Source organism: Uranotaenia lowii, chromosome 2 (genome assembly GCF_029784155.1).
Source record: "Uranotaenia lowii strain MFRU-FL chromosome 2, ASM2978415v1, whole genome shotgun sequence".
NCBI lineage: Eukaryota > Metazoa > Arthropoda > Insecta > Diptera > Culicidae > Uranotaenia > Uranotaenia lowii.
In genome coordinates, this window is record NC_073692.1 from 390,047,721 (window position 1) to 390,067,858 (window position 20,138).

The window sequence follows — 20,138 nt, forward strand, 5'->3', positions numbered from 1 at the left end:
TTAAAAAAAATACATTCACTCATTGGACAACTAACGAAATATGTCTTTCTACCGTTTCACAGCCTGGAACTAGGCAATCAAAGCACCACGTTAAGGTTCGAGGACTATTTTTACAAAAAAAAACATTCGATTACAAAATTAACAGAAAAATCCACTGACATCTTAGACATAATGTTATTAAGGTGACAAGGTGTCATCTAACTCGGTTTTGTATGCTTCGTAATAATCACTCCTAAAGTTTTGTAGCAGTTCAATTGCCGGACCCTGTAAATAAACATGAATTCAATTTAATTCACAGTTTAAGAATCATCTCTTGAAACTAAACTTTTGCAATGCTTATCAAGATTGTTTCTATAAACTACCTAGTAAGATGTGCCAACATTGTAAAAAAAATAAAGGGGGAAACGGTCAAAACTTGGTCAATATCAACTTGACGTATTTCTTTCAATTTTGCATTTAAAAAACCTGAACACCCCTCATTTTGAAGGTGTGTGTGTAGAATGTTGCTCCAATTTTGATTTTGGAATTTACTCTTCAGTTGTCAAAATGCCGTCCAAGGAAGAAGAGCAGCGTATCAAAATTTTGATCGCGCATCGCGAAAATCCGAGTTACTCGCACGCAAAGCTGGCAAAATCGCTAAATGTTGCCAAATCAACCGTTACAAATGTAATTTACGTGTTTGGGAAACTTTTGTCGACAGCCAGGAAGTCTGGATCGGGGAAAATCGAAAACCGGAAGCCGCTAATACGACAGAGAGAGTTGCCGGTTGTTTCAAGCGAAACTGTAACCTCTCTCCCCGAGATGCCGCAAATAAGCTGGGTGTATCGTCTAAAACCGTGCATCGAGCCAAAAAACGAGCCGGACTATAGACTCCAAATTGCGATGATAAACAAAATACGACGGAAAAAGCGCGATCCCGGAGGCTGTACACGACGATGCTGACGAAGTTTGACTGCGTGGTAATAGACGACGAAACCTACGTCAAAGCCGACTACAAGCAGCTTCCGGGACAGGAGTGTTATACGGCAAAAGGAAGGGGAAAGGCTGGTTGGCAAGCCATCTGTACCTGTGGCTTGAAAGCAGCTTTTTCATAGCTTCTGGGACTGTCAACCAAGAAATTTACGATTTACGTGAAAGAGTTTTTGAATAAACGTCTGCTGCCTTTCCTGAGAAACACGGTTGTTCCGTACTGTTTTGGCCGGATTTGGCATCTTGCCATTACGGTAAAAAGGCCATGGAGTGGTACGGCGCCAACAACGTGCAGGTGGTTGCCAAAGACAAGAACCCTCCCAACACGCCAGAGCTCTGCCCAATTGAGAATAACTGGACTATTGTCAAGCGGAACCTAAGGAAGCCCAAAAAAACTGCTAAGGACGAGCAGCAGTTCAAGGCAAACTGGCTTTCTGCGGCGAAGAAGGTGGACAAGGTGGCTATTCAAAAATGATGGCAGGGGTTAAGCGGCCCGGCAATTCGGATTTGGAAAAGCGGAAGCCTAACTGAATATTTTTCCTGAATTTTATACTAATTAAACTTGAAAAAGAAATTCAATTCGAATTTTTAAGTAAACGATTTCATCGATTTACACGCTTTTTCCCTTGACCAAATTTTGACCATACCCTTTATATTCGGACAAAGATTACAATAATAATCTTTTTTTTTTAAATAAATTCCAACCAAATCATTCATATCGTTTATTCGAAACCTCAACTAGAACCGTTTATCACTCCGGCTACTGTCGGTGTTCTGTAGGTTCCGGTTGCTGGGGAATATTTTCGTGACATTAATTAGCACCGCTTCAGCGCTTTCTGGTGGCATGATGAAAAATCCACGTAGAATCCGTTGCTCAAACTCACCGACGACGAATGAAACTTTTTCGCTAACTACCGGCTGCAGGTGCGCCCAACCACACGTGCTTCTTTTAAAAGACTGATTCAAAACCACTCATTTTTTGTTTGGAAAAAGTACCCGAACAGGTGTTTAAAATAAACTAAGAAATGTTAAAAAAGAACTGAGAATGAGAAAGATATTAATCTTAAAATTGAGTCTTTTGTTGGAATTGTGTTTCATTCTACCATGACACACCATCTTACTTCTAGGAAAAACTGTAAACTCATCTGATGAAATGTTAGATCATCATCTGACGTTGGATTTTTACTTTTTCTTCAAATTTTCCTCACTTTCAGAGATATTTTCATACCGGTTGCTATCCACTAGCGTTTTTTTGTGCAACACGGTATGTGTCGGGGAGTTTTCTTTTCCAGTATTTTCTCTGCACGCTCTGATGATTTTTTTGTTTGATTCTGGAATGTTCTCTGTCATCACCGCACAATGTTAGACAGCCAGCCAGGAAGAAGGTGTTACAAATATCCAGCTCGTGAAACAATGCACTTTTCTGCCATTTCTGTATCCGGAAAAGTACCTACCTTTCACCTCAATGGTGGAAGATTTGGGAGAAAAGCGGAGAGTTGCGCAAGATAACGATTCACTTCCAGTCGGTGATAGTCATTGTGAAATTTATCCTTCAATTAGGAAATTAAATACTTATAAAAATGACTTTAAAAAAAATAAACATACCTAACTCTAAGGTTGTTTTATCTTTTCGAAGCGATTTTCCATTTTCAGATTGAAGAATTATGAAGTTAATTTTTTTGCTGCGAAAAAAATTAAATTCCTTAAAAATATGCTGTACATGCTGAACTTCGTTTCATTTTCGCTATTCAGGATGTTGGTTATAATTGGAAAATGAATATTGATTATTCTGGAATTTGGTGTAGATGCTGAAGAACATTACAAAACAATATTTCTCTTCTAAAAATTTGACATCTCGATTTTTGAGACTCTCACTGACATTCTTTTCGGCTCCAAACATTCTCGGCGTATAACGTTTAACTACAAATGCTGCTTTCATGATTTGGAGCTCTAAGTTCGAAACTCAGAAATTGCAAAGTAAGTATTTAGGAAATAAACCAGGATTTCAAAACTCATGAGTCAGGCTTGTGGAGTTCTAAAAGTATTATTGGAGCACTGGAGAACTTTCTCACATGTTTAATTGTTTTGATAGCTGTTTCCATCAAGCAATACAAATATTTTGTTGATTAAATATCATGTCAGCAACTTGAAAATGGCCATCGTTTCGGTGTTGCCTGAGTGATTTTTTGTCACCCCCATGATCCTGAATTCTGCTATCGAAGCTTTCGCAAACCTTTACTTGACTGCTGTTGCTGGCCTTGCCCAACAAATTGTTTTATTTTGGTTCTACTGCTTCCATGCCGGAAGCTGCACAGATCTCAGCAGCAGGATTAGAAAGAATCCAAAAAAAGCTGTTGCACCCGGCGGGGATAGACCTAAAGGATCGAAAATAGGATAAGAAATCCCCCGCCGAAAGATTCTTAAAGATGAAAACATCAACCGCTGGTTGGATTTATTATATTTATAGCTAAATCCGTAGAATATATCATCAAATTTAAGTTCAATCTGTCATCTTTACAGTTAAATCAATTATCCTATTATAGTTGAATCAAATAAATTTATGATTGATTGCAGAAGGTCAATCAGCAGTTTGTAGTTAAATCTTTAAGAATTATAGAATCTATCATTCGATGGAAATTCAATCGATCATTTCTACAGTTAAATCAATATACTATTATAGTTGAATCTATTATATTTATAACTGATTGCAGAGCGTCAATTATCAGTTTGTAGTTGAACCTTTTAAATTTATAGTTGAATGTCTGAATTCGATTATACAATTGTTGTTGAATGTATCATATTTATAGTTGAATCAATCATACCATTATAGTTTTATCTATAATATTAATAGTTGATGACATAAAGATAAGATAAGATAAATAAGCCGTATACAGTTGAATCTATTTTATTTTTGATTCAATTCGAAAACATCAACTATACTTTGATGATTGAATTTGATCGGCTGAAATAATTGGAACAACTCTCGTCTTTCTTCTTCGTGAGAGTCATTAAGTCATAAAGTCATAATCCATAAAGACTAGAAAACGTACCGTCTCACGAGACCAAATTTTTCTAAATGTTCAAAAATATTCAAACGTTTTCAATTTGCAACAGTACTTCAACGATTTAAACCCTTTTCGGTACTCACATATGCTCAAATACTGCTGGGTGGTGGTCTCGAAGGTGTCCCACATGATGCCCCGAAATCGGGTTCGCTCTTTGGCCGTCCCATAGTCCGGATGCAGCAACGGCGCTTGGTGGCCCGCCTCGTTGGGATCGCCGGTTTTGCAAAAATTGGTAACGAAATTCAGCACCGCCTCGTTGACTCCCATGTCCTGTCGGGAAAAGTTCTGGGGGAAGAATGGGGCTCCCTGGACCAGCGTTAGGCCCAAAATGTACGGCAAATCCTCGCCCCGAACGCTGCCCAATCGCTGTTTTGTTGAGAGTCATACAGACAGCAGCAGAGAAAAATAAAGAAGATTAATCGGATTCATCATTCGATTATTGGCGGAATTGAATCAGTTCCATTCTGACTGGACTTGGCCACTACTCGGAACTTACCTGCGGATATTCGCTCTCTTTGCTCTGGTAGCCAAAATGAAACATGTAGGTTTTGGCCCCTCGACGGGCATGAAGATAGGCCACCTTGATCAGTGGCGCCACCGTGTGTCCGTCGCTCAAAGCTTCCATTGTCGAGTCTCTGCGAGGGAACGAATTAGAAAATAGCGGAAATGTGCAGTTAGATTAAACATCGATTGGTCAACACTTTTCAGGGGCTGCTGCTCGTTTAGCGAGCCAGTTCAAATTAACATCAATCAAATTGCGTAAAATGAAAAGCTTTCGAGAATGTCTTTGACATTTTCGGTTTTACAAAATGGAAGGTTAAGGTTTGGTGTTTTGGTTCAGCATCATCGACATATCGAGCTTTTATCAAATATTTCTTGTTGCATCGTCATTTTAAAATTCTCATTCCAACCCGATTAAACATAAATTGGATCGTTCAAGGTGTCATATTGATAGAAATAAATCCAACAGCTCCAGCAGACATTCTCAATCATAAAATATGAAAGTCACTCCATAAAATGAACAAAACCTTCATCATCCGGCTGAGTAAAGCGGAAGATTTCCTTATCCTGTCGGCAGCGTTACAAAATTGGACACGAGTGACGGGAAGAAAATGATTTCTTTCGACAACGACGACGGTGAAGGACACCCGCCGTTTTCACGGGATCGGGCACGCAATGTCTCGCGCAGACACTTTTCTATCTAAACAGTGACTTTGTATGAGAGAGACAGGACAGAGAAACCCTGGCAGGACATCTTACAGCTCTGGTGCCAAGGTCTGGCCCCCGGGAGACGAATGAAACCTCGCACCATTCCCGTTTCTATCTTTACAATCTCGTTACCAAGCAAAATAAAGTCTTGGAGCTCCTCGAAAGCATGTCTTCTGAAAAATAAAACAGACTTAATAGAAGCAGCAGTGCTTGTGACGAAATCATGCTTGACGATGTCATCGCGGAAGCTGGTCCGGGAAAAAAATCAACGGGTCACAAGCTTTCATTCAGAAAGGGTTCGTACTGTTTTGCTTAATTTATATTAAATCAAGAATTTTGGACCCTTTATTATGGAATTTTAAGTCAAAATGTAAAACAAACTTATTAATTTTATTATTTTAGGCCAGAGTTACCCAACATTTTCAGTATTGAGAACTACCCAGTAAACCATTAAGCACCACTTTAAGCTAAATATGGGCTGCATTTCAGCGTTTCAGTGTCCATTAGCTGTTAATAATATTCACAAATGTCAATAGGCACTGCGACATTCAAATGTCAAATAAGCCTTGCGTAAGCTATGTGAGTAAATCTTAGTGCCAATAACCGGCCTCATGCATGACGTTTTGAAAAAAAAAAAAAATACAACAATATTAGAAGAGAAACAACAAGTGAAAAGATGCAAAAATTCCCGATCGAGCTGCCTCCTGAACTAGAGGATTCTACTGACAATCAAAATTATGTTCGATTTCTTTAAAAAAGTCGGTAATGGAGCTGTTCCAGTGGTTTTGGGAGCAAATATCATCCTCCAGTCTGCTTGTTGAATTGGCTCTGTTGTTTTGCTTTACGCTCTGTCTTAAAAGTTCTCGAAAACACTGAAATACTCACCTGGTGCTTTGCTGGCTGGACCCATCTTGGTTGGCAGGAATTGTAGTCGCTTACCCACATCAGGAACTATCACTGGATCTTCCGCAGGAACCACTTTTACCGGATTTCGGTGAAGTATAAAACGGGAAAATTTCTTTCTCCGTTCTTCTTTTACCTAAATAAACAAAAACAGACGATATTCTGTCACCGGTCTATCACAAAATCGCAGCTCACTTTCTGTAACCGTTCCCGGTATCTGACACAACCGAGTGTTTTGTTTTCACGAGATCTACACTGCCGTTCAAAAGTTTTTGCTCAACGTGTTAAAATATTCATAATGGAAGATGAGAAAAATATATTCTGTTTCATTTGCGAGAGTTTGGTGCAAGATTTAACGAAAGTGATTGAGTGCGTGCACTGTCATCGATCGGTGCACTTTGGATGCAAGAAAATATATGGAAATAGCATCCTGAAGACTAAGAAAAATCCCTTTTTCTGCTCGACTGAGTGCATTGACATGTTTACCCGTGTCACTCAGGCAGTAAACCGTGCTGATTCTGTAAGTGATGATATTCGAAAGCTAACGGAGTACGTTCGAGGGATTAAAGAGGATCAATCCTCAGTTCGCAGCGAAGTTCGAGTCGACAGTTTGATGGAAACTAACAAGCACATTGAAGAGTCCCAAGAATTCCTATCGAGCAAGTTCGAAGAGCTCAGAGGAAATTTTAAAACTTTTGGAAAGGCAATCAAAGAAATGCAGTACGATAATGAGAAGCTGAAGAACACGGTCGGTGTCTGGCAACAGAAGCACTACGATTTGTCAAGCAAAGTAGAGAGATTAGAACAAGAACTGGATAAAGCGAACAGGTCTGCGTTGGAGAAAAACGCCATCGTATTAGGACTACCGTCCAGCGCCCAGGAGAATTCAACGGAGATGGTAAATAAACTAGCAGCTGCAGTAGGTTGTCAGCTGAAAGACGGTGACGTCACTGAGACGAGACGGCTGCTGAGCAAAAATTCAACATCTAGAACCGCACCGCTCCTTGTTACCTTCGAGTGTGCTGCAACCAAGGAGCTACTTTTTCAGAAAAAGCGAGAACACGGAGTTCTGTATGCATCGCAGATTGATAAGGTTTTTGCTGGAATGTCGAATAAAGTGACAATTCGTGATGAGTTAACTACGTTTGGAAAAGAACTGCTGTCGGAAACCAAAAACATGCAGGAGGAGCTGGGAATAAAGTTTGTTTGGCCGGGGCGAGATGGAAAAATCTTGTTTAAACGTCATGAAGGGGCAAAAATAGAGCAAATAGGAAACCGAAACGATATTCGCACGCTTGCCAGATCCACCCAAAAACGTTCACTGAATCACTCGCTCGACATGGAAACATCCAACATCACACTGCCAGAAATGTCTCTGCCGAAACGCTTCAACACTGGATTGGCTGATATGTAAAAATTGATCAATACGTTTTTTTTTTGCTAATACCTGTATTTTGAAAAGATAATGGATAATAATAATAATAAAAATATATTACATGATTCCTTTGATTCTTTATGTAAAAACAACCGGAATAAAAATAATAGTTACTTCCTGAGATTTCTTCAACTCAATGTAAGAGGCCTTAATGATCCAAACAAACTGGATGCTATCAAAATGTACTTAGAGCTATTCCCTACATCAGTTGATGTATTGGTGCTGGGGGAAACATGGTTGAAAGAAGAAAGAAAGCACTTAGTAACTGTTAATGGATATCGCAATTTCCTCTCTTGTCGTCCAGATTCAAGCAGTGGAGGACTCGCTGTTCTCGTAAAAGAGTCTCTCGTTGTCTCCGAGATTGAAAATTTGCATGTTGATGGCTTCCACTACATACATTTGCGTCTTGAGCCAGGTGGCTCACCAATTGACATCCATGCAGTCTACCGACCCCCTTCTCAAAACATAGAGTTTTTCTTCGACAAACTTGACTCAGTACTCGCAACCTTGAAGCCGAACTCCCAGTTTTTGATGTTAGGCGACGTCAACATTCCAATAAACAAAACGGGCTGCCCGATAGTCGATAGTTACGTAGACCTTTTAAGTTGTTACGGATGTAAAGTTTCCAACACATTCATAACCCGTCCAGCAAGCAGCAACATTCTCGACCACGTTGTCTGCTCAGATTCGATGATTGAACAAGCATTAAACGAAACAGTTTCACTCGATATAAGTGACCATAGCCTGGTGATGACTACAATTAACCTCAAAAAGAAAATAGTTAACCGAAAACTAGAAAAAATCGTAGTAAAGCATGATCAGATTAATGAAGCTTTCCGGACAGAGTTCAATAATCTACAAGCGAATAGTCCGGCTGAAAAGCTAGAGAAACTGAGCACAATTTACAGTCAACTGAAAAAAAGATACTCAAAAACAATAGTTGTTGAAGCTAAAATCAAGGGCTATTGTCCGTGGATGTCGTTCGACGTGTGGAAGCTGATGCGAAGCAAAGATAAAGCTCTTTTGCGTTGTAAAAAACACCCTGCCAATGAAGAACTTAAAGACACTTTGTTTCAAGTATCTAAAAATCTCAATCGAGCTAAGGCTGAGGCAAAAAAAAACTACTACCACAGCCTTTTTCAAAAATCTAATCAGAGAGAAATGTGGAAAAACTTGAACAACCTGATAGGTGTGAACGAATCGAAAAAGGAAACGATAAAGCTAGAGCTAAATGGAGAAGTAACGGAGGAAGGAAAAACGGTGGCCAACGCGTTCAATCACTATTTCTGTAACATAGGAATTCAACTCGCTGCCACAATCCCACGAAATGTTCACAGAAATGATCATCGATATGTCGGAAACAGCAATAGTATTTATCTTCGACCGGCAACAGAGCAAGAAGTTATCCTTAGAATAAGCAAACTCGACAACTCAAAAAGTCCGGGACCGGATGATATTCCAGCACATTTTGTCAAAGCGAATCATACCATTTTGGCACCCTTGATTAGAGACGTTTTCAACGATTGCATACAAAACGGTGAATTCCCAGAATTCCTGAAAATAGCACGAGTTTTACCCATCTATAAAACAGGAAAAAAGACTGATTGCAGCAACTATCGCCCGATTTCTATACTATCGGTGTTCAGTAAGATCTTGGAGCAGCTAATAGCTGATCGTGTCTCGCAATTCCTGAAGCACCACAATATCCTGTACACCTATCAATATGGCTTTCGCGAAGGATCGAGTACCCTGACAGCAGCTTCTGAGCTAGTGGATGCAATCCACAATGCCCTTGATAGCAGAAAATTCATAGGAGTTTTGTTCCTAGATTTGAAGAAGGCTTCTGACACGATCGACCAGACTATTCTTCTCCGCAAACTAGAATCTTGTGGAATCAGAGGTAGTGCGAATTCCCTTTTTGGGAGTTATTTAACCAACCGGAAACAATACGTCCAAATAAACCAGTCAACCAGTGATCTATGTAACTTGTCTGTTGGAGTTCCTCAAGGCAGCAATCTAGGGCCTCTTTTGTTCATCCTCTATGTAAACGATCTGCAAAAATTACATTTACATGGTAAACCCAGACTGTTTGCTGACGATACTTCACTGTCCTACGAGCACACCGATGTTGGAACGATAATTTCCCAGATGTCGACTGATTAAGAAAAACTTCAAGAATATTTTGATGCAAACCTCCTCTCGCTCAACCTGGATAAGACAAAATATGTCATCTTTAGATCCACGAATAGACCTTCTGAGAGCCACAATCAGCTGAAAGTTGGAACCACAATTATTGAACAAGTTAAAACTTTCAAATACCTAGGCCTAAAGTTCGACGAGCAGATTAGATGGAACGCGCATATAGATGGCCTTAGAAATGAACTAAGTGCCATACACAGCATCATATGGAAGATTTCGAGATTCGTTCCTTCTAAACAACTAACCTGTGTGTATCATGCATTTGTGCAATCCAAGTTACAATACATGGTCTCGATTTGGGGAGCTGCTAGGAAAAGCTACATCAGACCTCTTCAAGCCATGCAGAACCGATGTTTAAAAGCAGTTTATAAACGGCCAAGACTTTTCTCCTCCCACGATCTATATCAAGAAGCCTCGCACTCGATACTACCAATAGCCGCTTTAAGAGAGCTTCAAAGTGTGATTCAGATCCACAACAAACTGTACAATCCGCTTTTCCATCACAACCAACAAATTCAGCATCTGAACCACAGATTTCCAACACGCTCAAGAGGAAATATAGCAACTAGGAGAGCCAACACGGAGAAAATGAAAAGATCGCCTGAATACTACAGCAGAATGAAGTACAATAATCTCCCAGAATTCCTGAAACATGTAACGAACAAAGCTAGTTTCAAGCGTCAAGTCAAAATCCACCTGAAAACCAACCTTACAAGCTTCCTGAACTAAAGTAAAGCAAAACTAATTAAGTTGTGAACCAGCTCGAACTAGTTCCCTTAACAGAGAGCAATCTCACTGGGGACTTAAAAAAATCAAATTCCTCACTTGGAAAATATCTGCCACTAATCGCCACAATACAAATTTTCTGTATACTCCCTCTCCGCTAGCCACCACCCGCCACCACCCGCCACCAAATCGCCCCACCAAACCGCCACCAAGCCGCCACCAATTACCACCACCAAGCAAGAAATGTGAAAATTGTTATAGTGAAGAAAAGAAATGATGTGCGATCGAAATATTGTAAATTATGAAAAGAAGTAACAAAAAAAATAATAAATAGTGAGGAGGTTTTATGCCTTCGGGAGCATGATCTTCCATTTTTTAAATAAGATCAACTCCCGGGGGCTTTTCCCTGCTCTTAAAAAAAAAAAAAAAAAATACGAAGCAGTTACATCTAAAACTATCCAGCAAAGGTACCGGTGGATCTCTCTCGAGCTGTTCAAAATTCCGTGGGACCGAGAAAATGTGGCATTGAAAAGTGGAGAAAGTGAGAAGACCTACGAAAACTTTAAAGGAGGAAAAGTCGGAACCATCGGATGTTCCGAAAAATACCATCTGATTGGCTCAGAAGAAGTAGAAAAAGTGACCAATGCGCATTGAATGATAAAAACTTCCTGAATATTGTATTTGAAAAATTGTGTAGTGTCATGGAAAATCATTTCAATAAATCTTTAGTTTTTCCGAATAGATTGTATTGGTTGTTATTCTCTTCATTTATCAATAAAGTTGTAATTATCCACTTTTTGTAAACACGTATGATATAATTTTTGGGAAACGGTTTAAGAATTATAATTTTTCAAAGATTTAAACAAGAACTAAGTAGTTTAAAAAGCAGCGGCGCTGAAACATGCTCTATAGTGGTAGGTCGAGAGTTCAATTCCTGTTTCTGTATCAAAAATTTAGTAGACTGAAAAATCAACAACTAGAGTAAAATAGATATGAGGGAGATAGGAGAATAAATAGCTAGGGAAATAAAGGACAAAAAATAAACATTTTTTTTTTGCTTTTTGTCCAGTGGGTTGGCCCACTGAAAATACTTTGACAGTTTTCCGTAAGCAGTATATGAGCCGATTTGCAGGCCAAAAGTGACATTTAATCAGCACTGAGGGAGGTGGCATTCAGAGTCATCCGGCTCTGTGAGGCATTTTCTATATCTCACTTTAATGCCAGCTATGATTTACGGCTTAATGGTTACTTGAGTACTTAAGTATAAATTTGAAATTTTTTAAATATTGAGAGCAACACTGTTTCAAGACAGCATTCATAAAAAGTACACGTCAAAATAAAGTTATGGTAAAATTAAATTGAAAATATTACAAAGCAAAAAAAAAAATCTGGTAGAATACGGAACGCTTAACACGAGTGATCTATTTTTTCTCAAGCGTGATTCATTATTATAATTTCAAACTCTTCTCAATGTCATTTTAGCAGTGTTCGGCACAAAAGCGCTAATCCGCTATTCGCTAGTTAGTCCGCTAACTTTTTGTTAGCGGTTTAATTCTGCCGCTAAGTTTGGATTGATTTAGCGAATTGAAAAGTTCGGCTATTTTTCGGTTCCGCTAATTGAAGCACTGATGAACTGATGTACAAGCTCGAACAAAAAATCTTCAAAAACTTGTGTAAAATTTCCAGTGCTCTCTTTTAAAGAAGCCGTTAAAAAGTGACGAAAAACAGTGCCATCTATTGCTCGATTTGTAACTTTTGAACGGCGCAACAGATGGCACTGTTTCTAGATAGCTCTTTTGCAAGTAATAATTTTTCGAGAGGGCGAAATGGTGTTTGAACTCATTAATAAATAAATTTAAATAAAATTAGATGAATTGCTCTATGTATATAATTAGATGAACTAAGAATAAATTTCAGCTGGGAAAAATAGCATCAATATTATATTGTCACTAGAGAGACTGGCGAAATGGCACATATACAAGCTTGAATTATAAAATTCCAGAAACGTATTCATAATTTCAAATGCTCTCATTTAAACAAGCCGAATCAACTTTTGAAGTACCTGATTCTTGCAAAAGCGCAATTGTAAATGATCTCAAAAATTAATAAACTAACATCGTAGAAAAATGGACGGCTTCAATATATTCACAGAAAGGTAAATTCATCTGGTTCATTTTACCTCGATTCTTTTTATTAAAGAGGCTAACTAACCACTTTGAACAAGCCAGACGAACCAGTTATTTTATCCAGTTGAGCTTAAAATTAACAATCCAACGAAGAAATACAGATTCTAGACTTCTCTGAGCGGGCATTTTCACGCATTATATCTGTTTATATTTAGTGCTTCATGCTAGTTTGAAGCAATTCGAAAAACAGCGTTAAGCGTAAAATTTTGATTATGCAAATCAGAAATGTGTAACGAATCTTCAACATCAATGTGATCGAAACTCGTCAAATAGATACGACCTTTTCATAATTGACTAAAAGTTTGTTGTTTTGTTTTGTTTACATTTCATTTTCTTCTTGACAGTTCTCTCTGGTGTCCTTGGAGACATCTGGTGGCTCAACCAAAAAACATAAAATTGATTCAAAACGTTCGTTGGGACTTTACACACTTTTCAAGGCTTAGCTTGTACATCAGTTCATCAGTGATTGAAGATCGCTAACTCCCATATATTTGTATCAATCTCTTGAATTCTTAGTGATAGAATAAACTTTTTTCATTAATCAAGTTAAAGTGACATTGTGCATCATTCTGATTGCTTAATTGGATTCATTTGAGGAATGAGTACTAGAGTAAGAGAAAAGATGTATTTAGTGTAATTTTTCTCTCTTTAAGCACTTTTTTTTAGCAACTTTTACAGAAAAAGATAACAATAAAAGGTGTTAAACAACATAAAACTATTTTCAACATCTCTTCATCAGCATTGGTTTTCAAGTGGTTAAGCTATTTACTTTTCACAATACAGTTTTTTAGAGATTTTACAGATCAGTTCATAAAAATAGGGCTTGTGATATAGCTCAGTTGGCAAGTCAGTTGCTTTCTGAGCCGATGTCCGTGAGTTCGAGCCCAAGAGTAAACATCGATCACAGTTGTACCGGATAAGTTTTTCAATGACTTGTCCGCCAACTTCATCGTTGATATAAGTCGCGAATGACATAAAGATGTTAAAACGACTATAATCGAAACAAAAAAAAAAAAAAAAAAAAAAAAATCATAAAAATAAGATAAAATCACTATTGTAGCCTTCGTTTTCAGTTCAAATAGAAATTGTATAAATGTTCACGTTTGACAATGCTTCTGCAAATTTGAAAAAGGGGAAAACAGGTTAAAGATTTTAAATGAGGATTATGTTAAATAATGCCAAAACAATAAAAAAAGGAATTGCACAAAAGTTTATTTGCAACAAAACTGCATACTATCTACTTTGCACAAAACCGATAAATCGAGTAAAATTTTAAACAAAATTTAAATAAAAAAAAGAGAGATATAGTTCCCATTTTCCACATTGTGTTCTTTTGCTCTTTCTTTAATTGTTCGAAAATCGTTTGTTCTAATTTATAGAACACAGAGATTTGTTAAAACTCCTATCTTAGACAGTTTGGGATTTGCTCATATAATTTTATGAAAATACGATCAATTTATCTAATTTTAAATTAAATACTTGAAACTTCATTAATTCCCGCTTGGGGAGCTGAAAAAAATTGAAAGGGGGAAAAGCGTGACTCAAGAAAAATTTAATATTTGTTCCCTCCTTAATATTGGTAAACAGTTAGCGATTAGCGATTAGCGCTTTATGCTTAAAGCGTTAACTTTTTTGGCTAGCGTATTTAATTAGCGATCGCTAACTTTGGTTGAGTTTGCGTTTTAATTAGCGGCACTAATTTTTCAGTTAGCGATGCCGAACACTGCATTTTAGTCTTTTCTCAAAAAGTAAACAGACATTACTTGTTTCGCTACATTTTACATATCGTGATGCAAAATCATAAGGTCACTGAAATTAATGTCAAAAACGGTGATAAATTATATCTGTTTGCTCTACAACTGAATGATAATGACTTACATGTGCCATTCAATAAAACTTGTCTTTGTTTTTGAACAACCAGCCAAAAAAGTTAGGATCAGTTTGCGATAGTTCTGGAAGAAAACCTTCGGTGGAAAAAGTCAAAGAAGCAATTTGAACTTTTCACTGTTTTTGCAATAATGACGTTGCTAATCAATAGATTGAGATGAAAATTTATGCATGGAAGATTTGAGACTCGAGCAACCGATTCCAGGCGTCGAATTTTGTGTCAGGGGTCGGCGAAAGGGGTCGTCCATAGTAATTGTTCACTGTTTTTTCGATATTGCCATCATTCATCGGATTAAGATGAAATTTTGTCCACCAGATTTTTAAGGGGGATTTTTGAGAGGATAACCATTCAAACACAAACTCTTTATCACTCCTCATTACTTCTCATCAGATACCTAGTTATAAATACAAGTTGAGGCTCTTGGAACCAAAGGCGTTTTAGTTTATAAAAGCTTATTATGAGCAAAACTCATTTGATTTTCTTTTTTTTTTTAATTCCTTGGATTTTTTTCTAATGAGTATTTTCATAAATTAGATCTTATAACAAAAAAGAAGAATTTGACACTACTTTAAAAAAAAAGAAACGAGCGTTAGTTGAATAGACACATTTTTTTTTTAAATTTTTGCATCTATACCTCTTTGGCTTCAAACGTATGCACTTTTACTCCTTTGCCACCAAATAAATTCACTTTTACCTGTTTTCAGGGCCGCAAGAATAACCTCCTTATGGGGGAAGGGGCTAAGAAAATATACCCTTCAATCTTTGAAATAGTTAGCTACAATAGTATGTTTAATTAAAAAAATAGAAACAAAATAGGAATATTGCTTCTTTGGACGGTTTAAATCTTTAATTTGGTCCAAAAGAAAGTTACAGCTAGGGTGATTTGCCAATGGTTGTCCCCTAACCCATTGTTGCACAGCATGAATTATATTGTCAATATTTCAGGTGTTTTTCAACTATTCCTCAAAAATAATACTGAAGCATGTGATTCGGAATGTTTTCTGATGAAATGAGGCTTTTGAAATATTTTCTGCTGCTAAGTGAGTATCTTACGACAGTTTAAATTTTTCTTGTTTTTTTCGCGCGGTTTTTGTGCTAATTGTTAACAAAAACCTTAACATTCCTTCTACGGCAAATAAGGTTTTACGTCAGAACAAAACATTTTTCGTATCAGTTTTCTATACGAAACGTTTGTTGGATAATTTTAACACCATGATTTTGAAAAAAATTTATAATCCATACTTTACCAGAAAATATGTTGGATCGTGCAACAATTGGTCCGCTTAATCTCCTCCTGCCCCATTGTTGTACATTATTCCGCTGTAAAATTTGTTTGGAAATTTCAAATTTACAAATTCATACACCTCCAATAACTTTGTTTGGTTGTTTTTACAGCTAAAAATAGCAATAAAAATTTGGGAAGCGATTGATTGAGTACTGAATTATATCAACTTGTTTTGAATTAGTAAGGAGGCTTGTACGGGAAAATCCAAATTTTCATTCAAAAACCATCAGCGATGTACTGAAAGTTCAAAAAGCATAATTTTGTATTTCTAAAATATTTCTTGTTTCTTGCAATACATTGCATATGAACAAAAACTAAACCTAACTTGTACCCCAGAAATGATATTCAAAATAGGTAAACATTTATTTTAATTTTGGAGTTTTGACAGCTAATTTGAAAGCTGGTTAACCGGATTAAAACAAGAATCCCATTATACTGCTTTGCAAAGCCCATAAGTGTGATAATTTAAAACTTTCGCAAAAACATGTCATGAAATTATGGAAAGCTTCAGAAAGCAAATCCTGCAATTTTACAATACTTTTCAATGGATTACGATTTTTTATTTCGAAATGATTATAACTTTTTTCATGAAATACTTCGCTTCTTCTCATGCTAGCAAACAATTAATCTTAAGAATGGGCAGAATCAATAATTTAAAACAAAATTAATTTCAAACTTATTTGAATTTCTTGTATATGCGAAAAGTTCTTCTTGCATACACATTGTCATACAAAATTGAACATGTTCCTTGACTACATGCAACTAAAACAACTCGAATTGTCTATTGATATGACATGGTTTTTTTTCTGAATAAATGGATATTTACGTTTAACTAGTAATTTTAGTAAATTCTGTGCTTTAATTATTTTCCACTCAGAATTTTCACATTTCTTGCACTCAATGTTGATTTTTAATAATTAATTCAATAATTCAAAGACACTTTATATATCCATAAGTTTAAGTTTTCTACCGTAAAATCTTAAAAATGAAGTTTTGGAATTATTAAACTCGTTAAAAGAACTTATGTATGTATGAAAGTCGGGCAATTTGCATTGTCTGAAAAGTGTCAAAGTCAACTCAACTGCATTGGCTTTGAGAGACTCCTTTTTATCAGATTTGTTTTGAAATCCTTATCCCGACCATTTACTCAACATTTTATGCAAAGAATCTAAAAGCTGTTCTGTAAAAATCTGTTTCTCTAATTTCGTGACAAAAAATCTAAAATAATTTTATTCCATGTCAACAGCGATTCCCTTGATATTGTTTTTAATATTGTCAGAATATTGTACAGAAGGAAAACTACGACCCTTAATCCCAAAAACTAGAAGTCGAAGGTTGGAAGACCTGAAATATTACTTATCTGACGTACAATTTTCTCAGGGATTCGGATCTGCCGTCGAGTTGCCGTCACTGGAGACATCTATATGAAGCTTTATTTGGCCCTTATCATAGGCTTACCAGATACTTTCAGAAAAAAGCGGGACATTTCACGACAAAAAAGCGGGACATCGCCGGAAAAAGCGGGACATTTTGGAAACTCTTAAAGACCTTATTTTTATGACTATTCCCATACATATGTATGTAAATATCTATATGTTTTACCAGATAAAATAGTTCATAGAAAGTAATGAAATTTGAATAAATTAAATATGTATAAAAAGTTGAATTCTCAAGAGAACTTCCATCTTTGTAAACTGCGGACACAACAGGAAAATGTTGCAGTTCAGAGTAATTAAAATTCCGAAATTTGAAGAAAGTTTTTATATTTTTAATCAACCGTTTTCGATCATCTACCAATTTAATTTAATTTAACTCGTTCATTCATTCATTGTTTGATTGAAAACATTTTTTCTCGCTCGGTAGTCTTGATCTATTTTGTCCGGAATTTGACTTTTTCTTAAATTTTACATTTAAGGGATTCTCCAAGGATTCAGCAGAAAAATCTCGAGCGATCATCAATTGGAAGCAACTTAAAGAATACTTTTTTCAATAGAAAAATATTTACAAAGCTAAAACGTGCTCAAAGAACGCATAGATTGACTGGTCCGGACTTGCCCGGATAATTGACACAAAATTTTGGAAAAGCTCGGTTAAAAAATGCCTTGATTTTGCACAAAATTACTCACTTTGTTTCCAAAATTAAACAAAAAACTTAAATAAAGTTATTAAAATTTTTATTTTTGCGCCTGAAAACGTTTCTTTTAAGCAAGTTAATCAAAATAATCATGAACAGTTATTCGGGAGCCTTAAAAACAATTTAAAATCAACTCATGTGATTTTATGTAAAAAAATATTTTCAAGTTTATTCTTTATTGATTTAATATACCCGTGGTTATGATCAAATTTGCCGGGTTTTGGTCCGGATTTCTGATAAAAAAAATTTGAAATCAGATGCCCAGATACTGCCTGGTTTAAAAGAGTTATTTGTTCTTGTCTTATATAAACTTAAAAAAAAATGTTGCTAATTTTGAGAAAAAAAAAAAGAAAACATTATATTTGAATGATTTTTTTGTTTTGAACCATTCAATTTGAATTGAGTCTAAATTTAGGATTTTCCAGTGTGTATCAGTGAAACTTCATAAAAGTGTTACCTTTTTAATTTTTACAGTCTTATCGATGAATGTTATGTTTTTCAAGTAAGAACATTTCTAGTTTTGAAAATCATAAATAGATAAAATAGAAATAAAAAAAAGACAAAAAAATGATCAAGGAGAGATTTGATAAGAAGCATTTTCATCAAGCACGGACCAACTATTTTGAAGTGGTAGAATCGGAGAAGATTGAGTCTACCACAAAAGTTTTCTCAGGAAAAAGCGGGACGGCGGAACATTTTCTAAAAAAGCGGGACATGCCCCGCTTTTGCGGGACGGATGGCAACCCTACCTTATCATCCAGAAAAATAAACAGTCATAGCTTTGTGAAACTTAATTTGATCCAAAAAATCGCATCTTCTTCATAGGGGTGAAAGGGGGCAAAACAGATCACGTTTTCTAATCGTTTTACCTGTTGATAGCCACTTAAAAATTAAGCATTAAATACCTTTCAGTTCATTCTATGGGATTTGAAAGACATAAAATTTTATGTTGGTAGGACATATAAAAAAAGACTCAACGCTGGGCAAATCAGGTGAAATAACACTCCACTCAAATGGCTTCGGGTAAATTAAGAGGTGCACACTATTAATTTTTTGGTGTAAATTTATGTCAAATTGGATGCACAAAACTGAAGCATCATTTTTGACATAAAATTACACTAGAGAAGACAGAAACGCTTGAAGCCATAAATTATCGGAGACGTAAAATTACATCGAAAAGGATATAACTTTATGTCAAACTGGATGCACATAAATATATCATTGCATTTCACATAAAATTACATTGCTTTCGACATAGAATTCAACAGAGTCCAATCAATACATCAATACAGGGATTTTTTTAATGCAAGAAAAGCTGTAAAACTAAGAGCGTGTAATATTGCAATACTAACAACTGAATTTTCAGAGCGGCGGGTAAAAAATTGTTTTCTTGCCTTTCAAAAATAACAGAAATGGTCATCCCCAAATGAGAAGGAATTTGTGATATTGCATACGCATAGCAATAAATCTAAACACGATTAGAACAAATCAAATTTTATTGGATTTTGTTTACATTTTCACAATGAAATAACAGCCAACATAAACCGACAATAATTGTGTAATTCATCCGTCCATCATCTAATATTTAGGAACTAGGTTTACGAGAAGGAATTTACAAACTACAGTGCCGTTCATAATTCTATACAAAGTTTCCGTGCTGCAATTTAAACTTAAATTTCAAACTGCTGTAACCTTTTACTAAGTAGATATTTTCTTTTCATCCGAAATTATATTGAAATTGCATCTTTCGGTGAATGCCAAAAATTGTACCACATGATAGTTTTATCTTCTAAGATTGCTCTGTAGAATTTTAACTTAGGTATTGCGTGATTTCTGAGATATTTAGGCTTGAGTGAATTTAAATAAGAAAATGACATTTTTTTTGTTAATGTATCTCAAGTCACACAGAAACATCAAAGAAACGCCAAATTTCATGGGATAATTATTTATCCTTCATAAAATGTTTGAAATATTCACAAACAAAAAAGTTATGAAATTCCAAAGTTGAAAAAAAAAAACTATCAACAGAACTGTAATTTCCATAATGGAAGTAGCGAAATGTTTATCATAGTACTTGCCCTTTTCCTAGGAAACCATGGCGAGACCCACGATCTACTTAGATCAGCGGTCGGGGAACCG

General features: G+C 36.1%; 1 protein-coding gene across 3 annotated transcripts in view; it reads right to left on the reverse strand.

Moving 5' to 3' along the window:
* The window catches only part of LOC129741865 (neuroligin-4, X-linked-like), an 862,824-nt gene that overhangs the window by 96,379 nt on the left and 746,307 nt on the right, over positions 1-20,138 (reverse strand). For all 3 annotated transcript variants that reach the window (XM_055733675.1, XM_055733676.1, XM_055733677.1), the window contains 2 exons: positions 4,531-4,669; positions 4,118-4,400 (listed from right to left, as the gene is read on the reverse strand). In XM_055733675.1, the coding sequence (XP_055589650.1) occupies positions 4,118-4,400; positions 4,531-4,669 (422 nt within the window). The remainder of the gene's footprint in view (positions 1-4,117; positions 4,401-4,530; positions 4,670-20,138) is intronic.